The following is a 17,523-nucleotide window of genomic DNA, read 5'->3' on the forward strand; positions in this document are numbered from 1 at the left end:
ATTCCTTGAGATTAGCTCAAAGCAGAATATATTGAGACCGCATATTCTCAAATCGATGAAGTGGAATAAGTACGATATTAGGCGATATTAGAAGTGGTTTGCTCGTCATGTCACAGTATCTTTTGCAAGTACTGAAATTATAACGAAGGGGTTCTCTTTCATAATATTCCCTCGTTGCATCTCACACAATCAGCAAATTTCAAACGGCATTATTTTTTAATATAACCACGAAATAACTACAATAGCTGGGCACACACTAACACAATCAGTACACGCACCGGGTTTCCCCGTACCCGCCAGGCTGTCATGCTGTCATCAATGTCCCACTGGCCACACCATCAATCGTCTAGTCGCTCGTGCCGCACCTCACCGAATTGTAATCCGCCGTCGATCCTCCGCTTCTTCGTCGTTCCTTCCGCTATGCTCGAGGACCAAAAATACAGTCCACTCAGACTAGTTAGTCGTGTATAAGCATCCAATATATTCGCATGTTCCAGCATGCAGCATCCGTGTGTCACTTGAATAAAATCGAAATTAGAATAAAGTCCGTTTTGTTAAGTTCACAAATTCAAGTCGTTTTTTTCATATAAGTGAACCAATGCAAAGTATCTCCAACATTTGGTCCGTTACGAACCGGATTCCGGAAAAAGTTTCTGTGAAGTTGAGAAAAACCAGAGTGAATCTACATCGTCACATTGTTCATTGTACGTTGAACAATAGAAGCTGAAATTGGCGCGGAAATAGGAGATCTTCAATATCGCGGAGGACAGGAAAATTCATCGTCCGCTGATTTCATCATCACCGATGCACGGATGCTGGGAGGAAATTAGGACCACGTGAAATTCCTGAGATTAAACAATTGGAACAATTGGAACAAAGGCTAAGTAGAACAAAGCAGGTATGTCTGTGGTGCGCACCTGATTTGCATGGACAGGTCGCCATTGCGTAAAACGTGATTGAAACAAAAGATAGAATGAATGGAACAATAAAATTGATGCTTGAATGCTGTGGTTTCGAATATAATTTATTAAATTGTCTGAGTTGAGCTCTGGATTGATGTATCTCAAATTTTATAATTGATATTCTCTGTATTTTTCTATTGGTGGTATTGCGAGGTTTTTGAGTCGAAAGTTTTCCGAATCGCTACATTTACGCGCTATCAATCACAATTTATTATATTGATGCAGTGATAACCATGCCCATGGAAAATATGCGACTTCTGTCTAAGGAAGAACGTACTCTACGTAGTTCTATTGATAACCTGAAAACTTTCATCAGGAATTACCAGGAGGATCGTGATCGAAATTCTATACAAATACGAATGGAGAAATTGGACCAGACATTCGATAAGTTTGTAGAGGTATGTATGCAGATCGAATTGCTTACTGACGATCATGATAATGACGAGGTGATTGTGGAGTCCGTAGAAACCGAGGAGGAGAGGTCTCTCTTGCGTGCTGAAATCCAAGAGAAACGGGAACTGGAAAACGCCAATGTGATTCAAGAGTTCGAAAACAAAGCCTTCTTTCAGCGGAAAGCTCCGGGAGTGGATTACGTTCCGTGACACCTTTAAAAGCGTCATCCACAGAAATTGTCGGCTATCGACAAGTCTACATATCTGCGAACATCATTGGCAGGGGACGCTCTGGAGGAAATTTCATCAATCGAAATGACAACAGCAAATTATAATATAGCGTGGCAAGCATTAAATAATTGTTACGAGAATAAAAAGCTTATAATGAAATCTCATCTAGACGCATTATTTTCTATAAAACCAATGGAGAGAGAATCCTATGAACAATTAAACCGAATCGTGGGTGAATTCCAAACCAATCTCATGATGTTGCAGAAGATGGGTGAAGAAGTAGATGGGATGAGTACCATCTTACAGCATATGGTGTGTCAACGCTTAGATTCCGTCACGCTCAGGAATTGGGAAAGCCACCATAATTCGAAAAATGTACCGACTTACAGTGAACTAATTGAGTTTTTGAAAAATCAATGCCAAGTTTTACGGAACATTGCTTCCGCTCGATCAACCCGAGGGAAGCCCACTAAACAATATCGTCCATCTACAACCAGTCATACAGTAATTCAGCAACCAACGCTGTGTCCTTTCTGCAGTGAGCAGATGCATTCTGCATTCAAGTGCAACAAATTTACGAAACTTAAAACAGTAGATCGTGTGGAGGAAGTCAAACGAAGGTCGTTATGTTTGAATTGTTTATCACCAGGTCACATTGCACGCTTTTGTTCTAAAGGATCATGTCATACTTGTGGAAAAATCCATCACACTCTCCTACATACAGCTGCTGTTAGTTCGCAAACCAGAACAGCTCAGCACCCGAATACGCAACCTAGAAGACGCGACAATGGACCGAACCCGCGACCACCACAGAGTCAATCCAAGTACACCAAGTTCCGAACTCAACACACACTCAGACAATACAAGTGTCACACGAAGAATCTCCATCCACCCACACTGAAAACCCAAGTATCAATCAACCACAATTCCCAAGCACCACAGACTGCCCTTCTACTAGTCATAACACTATCATGTCGGTGAACCCGGAAAACTTATTCGAACACCGTCATTCTCTCTACCGCCCTCGTGGACATAATTGACAATTTCGGACATAAAATATTTGCTCGAGCATTATTAGACTCTTGATTTCAGCTGTCACAAAACTGTTTATGACACAAAACCTTGCTCAGAAATTGAGGTGTAATCGTCGTCGAGAACATCTTCAAGTGAAAGGCATCGGTCAAGCTGGCGTGGTTTCAAATCAATCTGTCACCGCTACAATCAGTTCTCGAATATCAGAGTTCAGTATCCCACTTCAATTTTACGTGCTGTCTAAGGTAACCGCAGATTTACCAGCCAAAGAAATTGATGTCAGTAGATGGAGATTACCTAGAGACATTGTGCTAGCGGATGCACAATTCCACAACCCAAGCAACATCGACATCATCCTAGGGGCCCTAGTGTTTTTTGACCTGTTAGTTGACGGTCAATTCAAGTTGGAGAAAGGAGGACCTAGCCTTTTTTTCCAAAATATATATTTTTATCAAGGCTCATATGGCGTTAGCCTCACGGGGCCGGGAGTTCAATACTTTGACAATTTTTCTTATTATCTATGTTAGTAATAAAGGGTGTGTCACATCAAATTGCATCACGGAAAAAACGCTGTAGAATTTCGCCCAGTAGACCGATCCTTTTGAAAATTTTAGACAGTAAAATAAAAACTATTAAACAACTTTTGGCATTTTCTTTTTAATCATACTTCGAGCCCAAGCCCGTATGCTCGCACCTTCCTCTTTACCCCGTCCATAAGGTTCTGTACAACGTCAGGTTGTAGTTTTTTTTGAACAGAAATCCATTTTCTCTTGAAGTCCGCCTCCGATTTGACAACTTTTGGGTTCTTCCGGAGGGCCTGCTTCATAATCGCCCAATATTTCTCTATTGGGCGAAGCTCCGGCGCGTTGGGCGGGCTCATTTCCTTTGGCACGAAGGTGACCCCGTTGGCTTCGTACCACTCCAACACGTCCTTTGAATAGTGGCACGAAGCGAGATCCGGCTAGAAGATGGTCGGGCCCTCGTGCTGCTTCAATAGTGGTAGTAAGCGCTTCTGTAGGCACTCCTTAAGGTAAACCTGCCCGTTGACCGTGCCGATCATCACGAAGGGGGCGCTCCGCTTTCCGCAAGAGCAGATCGCTTGCCACACCATGTACTTTTTGGCAAACTTGGATAGTTTCTGCTTGCGAATCTCCTCCGGAACGCTGAATTTGTCCTCTGCGGAGAAGAACAACAGGTCCGGCAGCTGACGAAAGTCCACTTTGACGTAGGTTTCGTCGTCCATTACCAGGCAATGCGGCTTCGTCAGCATTTCGGTGTACAGCTTCCGGGCTCGCGTCTTCCCCACCATGTTTTGCCTTTCGTCGCGGTTAGGAGCCTTCTGAACCTTGTATGTACGCAGGCCCTCCTGCTGCTTGGTCCGCTGGACGAATGAACTTGACAAATTGAGCTTATTGGCGACATCCCGGACCGAACTTCTCGGATCACGTCTAAACTGCTTAACTACGCGCTTGTGATCTTTTTCACTGACGGAGCATCCATTTTTGCCGTTCTTCACCTTCCGGTCGATGGTTAGGTTCCCGAAGTATCGTTTTAGTACTCTGCTGACCGTGGATTGGACGATTCCCAGCATCTTACCGATGTACCGATGTGACAACTCCGGATTCTTGACATGAGTGTACAAGATTAATTCACGACGCTCTTTTTCGTTCGACGACATTTTTCCAAATTTACGAAAAATTGACAGTGAAGCATGGCCAACGTGATCTATACACTCTTATCTGATTATAAAACCAAAGCTGAAGATATAATTCCTGAAAATTAAATTTCTACAGCGGTTTTTCCGTGATGCAATTTGATGTGACATACCCTTTATGTAACCGATTACTCGCGGTTGGCTCGAGGTTAGTATTACAAGTGTTTATATATTGACCTAGCCTTCGTAACACTCATTTTGGATGGATCGTTTCCACCAGAATAGCAGCAATTATTCGACGAAACTACCACTCGTGATTCAACAGGTAGATTCAATGTCACGTTACCGAAAAAGGATTATGTAATCGCCAGGCTTGGTGAATCCCGTTCAATTGCCATGCGACGTTTTTTATCTCTGGAGCGTCGTTTGGATTCCAACCCTTCGCTGAAGACAGCTTACAGTGATTTCATACACGAATATTTAAATTTAAAGCACATGCGAGAAATCTCTGTAGCAGAGAAGGAAATAGGTACGAAGCCCTACCGTTATTACCTTCCTCATCATACTGTGATACGACCAGACAGTACCACAACGAAACTACGGGTCGTGTTTGATGCGTCCTGCACGAGCTCCTCAGGGGTTTCGCTGAATGAAGCCTTATTAGTGGGTCCTGTGATCCAACAGGATCTACTTTCAATAATAATCCGATTTCGTCTCCGAAAATTTGCCATCGTGGCAGATGTAGCCAAAATATACCCAATGATCAACATCAACCCAGCAGATTACCGTCTCCAAAGAATTTTGTGGAGAGATTGTAGTAGAGAGTCGATCAGAACCTTTGAACTTACCACTGTCACATATGGGACGTCATCAGCACCATATTTGGCCACAAAATGCCTTCAGCGATTGTCAGTTGATGGCAAGCAGCAGTATTCCACGGCAGCGAAGATACTGTCCGAGGACTTCTACATGGATGACCTCCTATCTGGTGTAGATAACGTGGAACAAGGCGTGAAGATATATAACGAACTGACTCGACTACTCCGAAACGCGGGTTTCACACTTAGAAAGTGGAACTTCAACTGTCCCGAAATACTAGCAGAGATTCCTGATTCTCTGAAAAACATAAGTAATTCCCTGGATTTCGAATCATCCGAAAGCACAATCAAAACGTTGGTTCTGATATGGGAGCCACACTAAGATTATTTTCGATTCACTGTACCTCAGTGGAATAAATCTACCGAGATTAACAAGCGAATCATTTTATCAGATTTCGCTCGTCCTTCCGATCCGCTTGAACTGGTTGGACCAGTAATAGTCCAAGCAAAGATATTTCTCCAGGACCTTTGGAAACAAGGGTGTTCGTGGACTGAACCATTAAAGGAAGAGCTTCAACAATAGTGACTCACATATCACTCAAGCATAGTTGGGCTGGCAAACCTGAGAATCCCACGGTGGATTGCCTTTAGCAATGATGTTGTTTCAGTGGAAATCCACGATTTTTCTGACGCGTCGGAGAAGACATACCGTGCCTGCGTTTACCTCCGCTGTACTACTGTATCTGGATCCATTTCGGTCAACCCAATTACTGCGAAATCTAGAGTCGCACCGCTAGATGATACCAAACGTAAGAAGAAAAAGATGACGATACCTCGACTAGAATTATCTTCCGCCCTCGTTCTCAGTCACCTGTATGAGAAGATCATAAGTAGTATCAAAATTTCTGCAAGATCACAGTTTTGGACTGATTCTACCATCGTCCAATGTTGGTTATTGTCAACCACCATCCCGCTGGCACATTTTTATTGCTAATCGAGTGTCAGAAATCCAACACCTGACACGATCAGGTGTGTGGAGCCATATCGCTGGAACACACAATCCAGCAGATGCCATATCACGTGGCATTACACCGGAAGAACTTGCTGACCACCATATGTGGTGGAAAGGCCCAGATTGGCTGAGCAACCCAAGAAGCTCGTGGCCTCCGATGAACTCAACTCAAATCGAAGATTTAGACGTATCGTTATCAGAAGAGAAAGTCGTCGTATCCGCAACAGTACATATCAAAGTTCCTAACGAATTATTCACATTGAAATCAACTGTGTTCGCTTGTACGAATAACTGCATTGTGTCACAGATTCGTTTTTGATTGCGAAAATCGTACAAATACACAAACTGGATATATATCATATATCGAACGCGAGGAAGCGTCAAACCAGCTGATCAAGCTAGCTCAAAACGAAAGTTTTGCCGAAGAGATAGCAGATTTAAAAATCTCCCAATTTCGGGGGTCTGTGGGAAGCCGCCTTGAGATCGATGAAATATCGTTTCAAACGGACGGTTGGCAACGAAATTCTCTACCTTACTTACCCAAATCGAAGCTTGTCTGAATAGCATACCCTAACACCACTCAGCAATGATCCAATGGATCTAGAAAGCTTGACTCCAGGACATATTTTAGTCTACAGACCGTTGACCGCGATACCAGAACCGTCGTTGGATCATCTCCAGGAAAACACCCTATCTAGATGGCAAAGGGTTCAAAAACATCTCAAGACAATCTGGAAAAAGTGGTCCACATTGTACCTTTCAGACCTTCCAAATCGCACTAAATAGACGGAGAGGCGAAGAAATCTGAGGAAGAGAACGATGGTTTTATTAAAGAACGAGAACCAACCTCCACTTAGATGGGCTCTAGGTCGCATCGTAGCGGTTCACAAGAAAGAGATGGTAGTGTGCGCGTGGTGGAAGTAAGAACCAAGGACGGCACATATACCAGAGCGGTAGCTAAGATTTGTGTCCTGCCTATTAAGGACAACGATTCTATCGAAAACAACAATTAAAATAAAATCTAGCAACAATCACCCACTCGCAGATATATCGAAAAATGACCTGCTCAACTCAGTTTAAATCGATGTTCCAGTTCCATAAAAATATAGGGCGACTTGTAAATAGGGGAGGTTAAGGAACGCTCACGCTCAGTTACGTTATTCAAATAAGCAAAGTTTTTTGTGAGAACAACACTCATCCTTGGCAGGTCCATCATCCGCATCAACCACTCTCGAAAATTCGAAGACAGTAGGATACAACCTGGCCAGCTTTATCCTGTTTCCAAGGTAAACCAGGATGCCAACGCACAACACACAACGCTCAACACTTCATCAATCACAGAAGAATCAATCTCGAGATCAACGAAGAAGACAACAACGTCATCGGCGCTTGGAGCGCTCGCGGTGGCTCGAAGCCACCGCTTCAGGGAAGTCGTTAAAGCATAACATACTTCATTTAAAAAATCGTTTCTCATCTTATTCAATAGTTCAACTCCATCGAGGATCACGTCCCTCCATCGTGACCGAAGATGGGCGCAGATGAGCTCAGTGAAGGATAACGTCACTTTACTAGAAGAACTCTACCAGAAGAAGACATCGCCATTGAAGGAAGAAGACCACCTGAAAATCATCAACCAGTATTAGAACGATGAAAGAACCCAAACGAAAACGTGAATTCAAAAAAAAAATATAAAGAAAAATTCAAATGAATTAGTATAGAGATAGGAATCCACTGCGAGTACACTAACTCGCGTTTAGTGACTCCATTAGCGAAGAGCAATAGCAGTGATGAATTCAACTTATAGCGAATTCGTTTTTAAAACTGAGTCAGTGCCAAACTGACTCTGTAATAAAAAAACGTTTTCAGTTTCACGAATGCGGTGGTTTGTTGGTGTGCGTTATATAGTTTGATTTGTTTATATTTGCTACGACAAATGTACAGTGTCGACATCTGGTGACGATATTCGTGCTTGGGAGGTAAATTATTCTCTATCAGATCAGAAGGACCAAGTGCAGTGTACAAATATAAAAGTTTGAATGAAAATTTTTACTTCATATTGTTTGATTCCCTAACACATGTAGTTCTTGTAGAATGTACGATATCTTTCCACATATCTGTGGTACGGCGGGGCGAAAAGTGCATACCTTTCTCATACACATTGTTAACCTTATATTCAGTTCATATTCATTACTCGCAAATACAAGACGTGAAAAGTATTCAGCTCGTTCATTACCATACACGCGATCCGAAAGTCCACGGTTCTTGTCCGTCGGGATTGTGTCCGTTGCGTTGCTCGGTTGTTGGTTCTGCCCAATTCGCTCATCAGGTTATGGGCCCAGTTTGGTAGTGACGTTCGATTGAATTGTTTTAGGCGGCTTTTGTGTATAAGTAGAGTGGGTTTTCTCCAGTGAAATTTCGAGAGGAGCCATCTTGTTTTTTCCGGTGGATGTGATGGATTCCTGTGTATTAACGTAGCAGTGGCAAAGCGCACAGTGAGGCTACTCTATTCAAAAAAACTGGACGAAAATTTGAGCGTGACCGCGTGTGTTAAGAAAACTTTCCCTCAAATAACGTGCAGTAGGGCACGGGAGTGTGTGTGTAAAAGCCATTCGGTTTGACGGTTCACTTGTTCCATTCGTCGCGCGCGGGGTGAATAAGAAATAGAAATGAGTGAGAAATTGTTATTCTCGCGATTGAATAATCATAATTATTCAATATGGAAAACCAGAATGGAAATGCTCCTAAAAAGGGAAGAACGGTGGTACGTTATATGTGATGCAAAACCGGAGCCGGTCACAAGTGCATGGACGAAAGACGATATGAAGTGTCACGCGGTGATTGTTCTGTATTTAGAAGACAATCAACTTAATTTGGTGAAAGAAGCGATTTCGGCCAAGGATGTTTGGCGTCGTTTGCAGCAGTATCACGAAAAAACGACCATGACGTCGCGGGTCTCCTTGCTTAAAAAGATATGTAGCATTAATTACGGTGATGGTGAAGATTTGGAAAAGCATCTATATGAAATGGAGGAGCTCTTCATTCGTCTTGCGTGCGCGGGCCAAGCGCTTGAAGAATCGTTGCAAATTGCAATGATACTTCGGAGCCTGCCGGAGTCATACAGCGGTCTGGTGACGGCCTTGGAGAGCCGACCGGAAGAAGATTTGACAATGTCACTCGTGAAGCAAAAGTTGCTCGACGAGTACCAAAGGCGGAAGGAGCGTTTCTCGGTGTCTGGTGAGAAAGCGATGAAGATGGATTCAAGTAAGCTGAAGAAACGGTTGTGCTTTCATTGCCAGAAGCCTGGCCATTTCCGGAACGATTGTCGTTCTTGGCTGCAGTTGCAGCAGAATAAAAGTGGTGAAGACTCAAGAAGCGGCAGAGCGGGAAAATCGAAGGCGAAGAAAGGTGACGTGAAGGCGAAATTGACAACCGAGAAGGATGTTCCGATATGTTTCACCGTCGGAAATTCACGAAGAAAGGGTTGTTGGTATATAGACAGTGGATGTTCGTGCCATATGACCAATGATCGGGCCTTTTTCACCGAGTTGGATGAAAGCAAGCAGGTGCAGGTTGTGCTCGCGGACGGTTCTACATCAAAGTCGCACGGAATCGGCGAAGGATTCGTGAAATGTGTGAACGATAAAGGAAATGTGCTTGAAGTGAAGTTAACTGAAGTGCTCTTCATACCGGATTTGGACAGTGGGTTGATATCAGTTCGAAAGCTGACGAAGAAAGGTTTTCTTGTGAATTTTGTTGACTCAGTGTGCTCTGTTGTGAGTGAAGCCGGTAAGACAGTTGCGATGGGAGAGATAAACGGAAATTTATTCATGCTGAAGACTTGATTATGTAAAGCTGAGTGTGGAAGGAAAGCATCTGCCGAACTGCCAACACATTTGGCATCGGCGGTTTGGCCATAGAGATCCTACGATCCTGGACCAACTGAAAGCGGGAAATCTTGGAGTGGAATTCCGGATGCAAGATTGCGGATTACGGCAGGTCTGTGAGGACTGTCTTAAAGGTAAGCTTCCACGTACTCCTTTCCCTAAAGCCTCCAGTAGTAGAGCTTCCAGAGTACTCGACCTGGTGCATACCGACGTATGCGGACCCATGGTGAATGTGACCCCGGGAGGCAACCGATATATGATGACACTCATTGACGACTTCAGCCGGTACACTGTCGTGTGCTTGCTGCGCCAGAAGTCAGACGTAGCAGGATGCATAAAACGATATGTCGCTCACGTCAAGACGCGTTTCGGAAGAGCGCCTTGTGTAATCAGATCGGACGGAGGAGGCGAATACGTCAACAGCGAGTTGAAGGCGTTTTTCGAGAAAGAGGGGATCCAGGCTCAGTACACAGCTGCATACAGCCCTCAGCAGAACGGTGTAGCAGAGCGCAAAAATCGAACGTTGCAGGAGATGGCAACGTGTATGTTGCTTGACGCAAGCCTCGATGTGAAATATTGGGGTGAGGCGATCATGACTGCCGCTTACGTTCAAAATCGACTCCCTTCCCGTGCAGTTGACAAGACGCCGTTTGAGAAATGGTTCGGTAAGGCACCTGTATTGAGCCATCTTCGAGTGTTCGGATGCCCAGCTTATGTACATATTCCGGAAGTTAAGAGGGTCAAGTTAGACTGCAAAGCACAGAAACTAGTCTTCGTCGGATACTGTGAGGATCGCAAGGCATTTAGGTTCTTGGATCCTGAAACCAACAGAATCACGGTCAGCCGTGATGCGCGATTCATCGAACATTGCAATGGTTCACACATGATGGAATCTGAATCGAATCAATCGAATGAAACTGGAGATAGTGACGGATGGCCAGAAGCTGGAGTCGATGGCGCTGAGTTGCAGAACAAGTTGGATGTTGACGAAGAACAGTCTGTGCATGAGGAGTTGCTTCAGGAGGAGCAGCAAGCTCAAGTGGAGCCAGGGCATGATTCCGAGGAGGAGTTTTACGGTTATGACGACCAAGAACCGGTCGATAACCGTGCTGTAGCGTCAGCGTCTGATGGACAGCAACTTGGTGAAAAGCGTTCGAACAGAGGGGTTCAACCGATGTGGCTTCAAGACTTCGTTGTTGACGTGGCAATGGTTGTGGAAGATGACCCGAGCAGTTACGAGGAGGCAACTCGAGGCTCTGAGAAGGAGTTGTGGGAAGTTACTATGCACGAAGAGTACGACTCATTGATACGTAATGAAACGTGGACACTAGTGGATTTGCCCGTCGGTCGAAAACCAATTGGCAGTAAGTGGGTGTACAAGAAAAAGGAGGACAGCCTTGGTAACGTTATCAAGTACAAAGCCCGTTTAGTTGCCCAGGGTTTTTCACAACAGTTTGGTGTCGACTACGATTCCGTTTTTGCACCGGTAGCTACGCAAACCACATTAAGGATCCTGTTAACTTTCGCTGGTCAGAAGCAGATGAACGTTCGCCATTTAGACGTGAAGAATGCATACTTGCACAGTCAATTAAATGAGGAGCTGTACATGCAACAGCCCAGGGGGTTTCAGAAGCCTGGTCAGGAGAAGCTAGTATGTAGACTTCAACGCGGTATCTATGGACTCAAACAGGGGGCGCGGATTTGGAACGAGACTATCCAGAGTATACTGGAGGCGATTGGATTAAAGCAGGCTAGAGTGGATCCATGTTTGTACAAGAAACGCGTCTCTGGGGGATTCGTCTATCTCCTGATTTATGTGGACGATATAATCGTCGCATGTGAGTCCAAAGAAGAAATCGATCATGTAGAGTATGCGCTGAAAGAGAAGCTAAAGCTATCATCCCTTGGAGAAGTCAGCTGTTTTCTGAGTATTAGAGTCACCAAGGATTCGGAAGGTTACTATTCTTTGGATCAGTACGGATACATCATGAAGATCGCTAATCGGTTTCATCTAGAACGCGCCAAGGGTTCCAAGATTCCTCTTGACACAGGATATTTCCGCAGTCGTGAAGGCAGCAAAGCGTTGCCTGATAACAAGCAGTATCAGAGCTTAATCGGAGCCTTACTCTATGTGGCTGTTAATACGCGGCCGGATGTGTCAGCAAGTCTATCGATCCTCGGTCGAAGAGTGAGTAAGCCTTCAGAAGCAGATTGGGTGGAATTGAAAAGGGTGGTTAGATACCTCGTCAAGACAAACCACTACAAACTCAAGCTAAAGTGTGTCAGGGGTGAACCAGCACAGTTAGTCGGTTATAGCGATGCCGACTGGAGCGGGGACACGGATGACCGAAAGTCCAATACCGGGTATTTATTCCAGCTTGGGCAAGCGACTATCTGTTGGGCCAGCCGCAAACAGACCAGCGTTTCACTTTCTAGTATGGAAGCAGAATACATTTCTTTATCGGAAGCATGTCGGGAGCTACTTTGGCTTCGAAAACTGCTGGAAGACTTTGAAGAGAAGCAGAACGGCCCTACTACCGTGTTTGAGGACAATACTAGCTGTATAGATTTTATTTCGGTTGATCGTTCTTCCAGACGATCCAAACACATCGACACACGAATGTATTTCGCTAAGGATCTGTCAGATAAAGGCTTGGTGGTTGTTCAATATTGTCCATCAGAATCAATGATTGCTGACATTCTCACAAAGCCACTAGGTTGCCTGAAGCAGAAGGAGTTCTCGGAGATGATGGGCCTAATCGAGGCCAGCAACCGCTAAGATATCGAGGAGGAGTGTAGAATGTACGATATCTTTCCACATATCTGTGGTACGGCGGGGCGAAAAGTGCATACCTTTCTCATACACATTGTTAACCTTATATTCAGTTCATATTCATTACTCGCAAATACAAGACGTGAAAAGTATTCAGCTCGTTCATTACCATACACGCGATCCGAAAGTCCACGGTTCTTGTCCGTCGGGATTGTGTCCGTTGCGTTGCTCGGTTGTTGGTTCTGCCCAATTCGCTCATCAGTTCTAACACTCACTTAACCATTTGTCAATGCATTTCCTGTTTGATCCACAAATAATTACTGTTATAATATAAAATCATCATTAGATCATGATTTTGAAAGCAGGTTTATTCCACCTGAATATCCATCATTATTTCCGCCTCCCAATGAAAGAACACGTAGCTTAATGCTGTCTACTCGAATATACTCTTCAAAATCAGAATCCGAATTGGATAACGATTCCAAAAATACAAAAGCAAAAGCAGCAGGTTTTCCATTTTCATAGTTTTTTGTTTTCAGATTTTCCAAAACAATACTCGGAACTTGACAGTTCAGTATAGTTGTATTGGTGAACCCGAGTGCCAACCCGTGAAACATCTCAGTGCGAAACTAACAGCTTCCGGGGCGAACTAGTGCGACACTGAGTGCGAAACTGAGTGAATAAAAAAACGTTTTGACAGCAGTTAGTGCGGCACTAGGGTTGAAACTGAACAAAAACGAATTCGCTATTAGACTCATCACTTTCACAATTTCTCACTGTTTCCGATACCAAATCTACAAAAATACAGTCCACTCAGATTAATTAGTTAGTCGTGTATAAGCATCCAATATATTCGCATGTTCTAGCATGCAGCATCCGTGTGTCACTTGAATAAAATCGAAATTAGAATAAAGTCCGTTTTGTTGAGTTCACAAATTCAAGTCGTTTTTTCCATATAAGTGAAGCAGTGCAAAGTATCTCCAACAAAGCTATTTGTTTTGGCCGTACTACATAAGACACCGCATCACTAAAATAGTTATAACTCGATAAATGATGGAATTTTCGAAATGTCCGTTCTAGGGTATATTCTTAAATGCATCATCTTCAGAAATATGATGAAAAAAAAATGATTTTTTTTTCAAATTTCTAGACTAGAATATTGCCTTATGGCACTCGGGTGGTCGTACGCCCTTGAAATACTCCGCATGAAGCAGTCTCCGACGGTCTCCACAATTTGAAGATTGTTTCCTATTATCTCCTCTGGATTCCACTGTTCTTTCGTCTGCTATTCTACTACTACAATTCATAAACTTCCAAACAAAATTCGGGTTTTCCTTTATCCTTTTCTGGATCCCAGTGATAAACACTTGGAACGCTTTTCTTTGTAACACTCTTCCTGATGAATTCAGCATCGTTTCATGCTCTCGCGATTGGGTTATATAATTATGAAAAAGACACCGTGATTTGTACGAATTCGGTGAGCTTTGCTGTGCAGGGCGGTAAAATTGAACATCTCATCATTCGAAAAATTGAAGAGCAGCCGGGTAAACACCTGGTAAGGACCTCATTAGAAGAACGGACCGTTCCATTTTACTCTCTAGGAAAGCCAGACATGATAGCAAAACGCATCTAATAAATAAATTACCAATAAATTAAGGTAACTGTTGAATAGAATTACTGATTCAACACGTGCGAACAGCCAATACTCCCTCGCCTTTCTATTGTTTGTACAGCTTGCAAGTTAGCAACTGATCAAAATTCTGCAATGCGATCCAGCCCTATTACATTTGCAGTTGCAAAACAAATATTCGTCGCACTTATTGTATAAGCCATCGTCTTTTAAACGCTTCAATTTAATTATTGGTCCGGAAAAATATTATATTATTATTTTATTTTTTAAGACATTTTTATTTCCGTATCACATTAGTCGAACAGTAAAAGATGTATTTCCACATAAAAACATAACCAATCTAGCCATAAGGTCACTTTGATAACACTCAAACAAGCCTTTAAACCTTTAACCCTTCTTTGCCTTACGGGTTGGGTCAACATCGATGAGTGAGTCAGCTTCATCACATGCAATGAAAATGAGTTCTCCATTTTTCGGATCAACGCGAGTAACCGGTAGAGATTCATCTTTATCCACTAGAATTCTCTGCATGCAAAGGAGTTTGTTAATTTTATGGAATTCGTCAAACAGTTTTTACAACCACTTGCCTTCAAAACTTCCGCCTTCGATTGTCCTTGTGCTCCGAACATACAGATTTTGGCATTGTTAATCAAGGGATAGGTCATTGTTACTCGATTAGGAGGTGGTTTCGGCGAGTCCGTGATAGCAGCGATCAACTTTGTTTTTTCGTCCAGTAAGGGATGTCCCGGGAACAGAGATGCTGTATGACCATCGGGACCAATTCCAAGGATCAACAGATCAAATGACGGAATGTCGGTAGTATTTTCCATATTGAATGCTTTCCTAATAGTTTTTTCATAGTCGGCAGCTGCTTCAGTTGGACTCAGGGTACAGTTCACTGGAAAAAATGCAGATTTCGGAACATTTTTGCGATAACTCAACATGTCCCGTTCGAAAACTCCATAAGTTGAGTCTTTACTATCTACCGGCACAATGCGTTCGTCACAGAAGAAAATTTGCCACTTGGTAAAATCAGTCCTAATATCGTACATTCCCTCAGCAAGTATATCCGCAATTGAACCACCTGAAACAATAATAAGATTGAAGTGCACGACCTTCACTTGAGTTGCAGTTGCATTGGTCTGCCGTTAATTACGGGATATCACCTGAAACCCCCACACGGAATATGCCTCGCTTGGCTATGGCTTCATTTCCAAACTTCGATAGTAGTCCCAGTATTTCATCACAGACAGCATCACCAACGCAATAGTAATCCAAACTCGAAGACATCCTAGAGAATAATTGCACACGTCAAATGCAGCGCAAACATAAACTGAGATCACTGCGATAAGCGGCTTTTTGCATCCAAATGATGTCACCTCATGAACTCGCGTACTGAATCAATCTAATAAATTAAGGTTATGATATCACAACCTCTTTAACTGTGTTCAAGTCACGGCATCGATTCTTGTTTACGTCATTAGCGAAACTGCCGCAACAGTGTTTATATGTACAGTGTATCAAAAATTATTCGCACAGCATTCGCTCGGAAAAGAAGTTTATATAAAACATATTTATAGTTTTTTTTAAACTTTTTTAGCATGGTGACTGTATGAACGTAGCCAGCATAATTAATGACTATTTTGAAGTTCGAATCACCGAAACTTGCACAATGAGAATGAATTGCAACTCCCAAGCACCATTCTTTGAGCAATTTCGCTGAATCAGGACGATCACGAAAAGCAACTGGGAAGCGTACAGCCCACGATAAAGTGAAATATTAGGAACCATCATGGCATAGTGGCATGGCATTGTGTGCGGGGCAGTGTGCGGATCTCAGGTGAGCTGTCGGAATCATTTGAGACTCACAGGGGACTTCGACAAGGCGATGGAATCTCCTGTCTGCTCTTCAACGTGGCGCTGGAAGGTGTTATGCGGAGAGCGGGCTTCAACATGCGGGGCACGATTTTCAACAAGTCTAGTCAGTTTATCTGCTTCGCCGACGACGTGGACATAATCGGAAGAACACATGCGACGGTAGCCGACTTGTATACCCGACTGAAACACGAAGCAGGGCTGATTGGGCTTGGGATCAATGCGTCTAAGACTAAATACATGCTAGCAGGAGGGACTGATCGCAACAGAGTTCTTCTTGGTAGTAGTGTTGTGATCGACGGCGACGAGCTCGAGGTGGTAGAGGAATTTGTCTACTTTGGCTCGTTGATAACAACTGACAACAACAACAGCCGTGAAATTCGAAGACGCATTGTCAATGGAAGTCGAGCCTACTATGGGCTCCGCAAATCCTTGAGGTCCAACAAACTCCGACCCCGTACGAAGTGTACCATGTACAAATCCCTAATTCGACCGGTTGTTCTCTATGGGCACGAAGCATGGACGATGCTTGAAGAGGACTCACAAGCGCTTGGAGTTTTCGAACGCCGAGTGCTCAGAACAGTATACGGTGGTGTACAGGAAAGCGGAGTATGGAGAAGGAGAATGAACCACGAACTGGCGCAACTCTACGGCGAACCCAGCATTCAGAAAGTCGCCAAGGCTGGACGAGTGCGATGGACAGGGCACAACTTTCTCCCATCTTTCTGGCAATTCCCTTTGCAGAAGTAATCGGCCGGTTTGTCGGCTAACCACGAATCGATCCAATTTTTGACTTCATCAAAATTGGAGAAGTGCTGGCAACCAGGCCATGTTGCATCGATAGAAAAAGGTAGTAATCGGACGGAGCAATGTGTGGAGAATATGGCAGATGAGATAGGACCTCCCATTTCAGCGTTTCCAAGTATGTTTTGAACGGTTTAGCGACATGCGGCCGAGCATTGTCGTGCTGCAAAATAACTTTATCGTGTCTTTGCTCGTATTGTGGCCGTTTTTCCTTCAGTGCAAGGTTCAAACGCATCAATTGTCGTTAGAGGTCCCCCATAATGGTTTCATTCGGTTTTAGCAGCTTATAGTACATCACACCCAGGTGGGACCACCAAATAGACAACATAATCTTCTGGTCGTGAATATTTCGTGCGGCCGTCTATGTTGATGCATGGCCGGGGTATCCATACGTTGCCCGACGTTTAGGATTGCCGAAATAGACCCAATTTTCATCGCCAGTAACGATTCGATGCA

General features: G+C 43.7%; 1 protein-coding gene across 2 annotated transcripts; it reads right to left on the reverse strand.

Annotated features, from left to right (window-relative positions):
* Window positions 1-14,610: 14,610 nt before the first annotated feature.
* LOC129768862 (6-phosphogluconolactonase-like) lies at window positions 14,611-15,787 on the reverse strand. 2 transcript variants are annotated; one of them, XM_055770798.1, is made up of 4 exons: window positions 15,555-15,787; window positions 15,368-15,472; window positions 14,976-15,286; window positions 14,611-14,913 (listed from the first exon to the last, which is right to left on the reverse strand). In XM_055770798.1, the coding sequence occupies exons 1-4, from the start codon at window positions 15,676-15,678 to the stop codon at window positions 14,776-14,778; spliced, it is 678 nt and encodes a 225-aa protein (XP_055626773.1). In that variant the 5' UTR covers window positions 15,679-15,787; the 3' UTR covers window positions 14,611-14,775. The 2 variants fall into 2 exon arrangements, with proteins under 2 accessions (XP_055626773.1, XP_055626772.1); XM_055770797.1 differs by having other exon boundaries at window positions 14,976-15,472.
* Between the last annotated feature and the right edge of the window lie 1,736 nt (window positions 15,788-17,523).

The sequence above is a fragment of the Toxorhynchites rutilus genome, chromosome 2, assembly GCF_029784135.1.
Source record: "Toxorhynchites rutilus septentrionalis strain SRP chromosome 2, ASM2978413v1, whole genome shotgun sequence".
Classification (NCBI taxonomy): Eukaryota; Metazoa; Arthropoda; class Insecta; order Diptera; family Culicidae; genus Toxorhynchites; species Toxorhynchites rutilus.

Excerpts from the sequence above, each read along its gene's own strand:
- LOC129768862 (XM_055770797.1), bottom strand. The coding sequence starts at position 15,678 with ATGTCTTCGAGTTTGGATTACTATTGCGTTGGTGATGCTGTCTGTGAT. Across the intron at positions 15,473-15,554 it reads ATTCCGTGTGGGGGTTTCAG|GTGGTTCAATTGCGGATATA; the intron begins GTGATATCCCGT and ends TTATTGTTTCAG. Across the intron at positions 14,914-14,975 it reads CGAAGGCGGAAGTTTTGAAG|AGAATTCTAGTGGATAAAGA; the intron begins GCAAGTGGTTGT and ends CTTTGCATGCAG.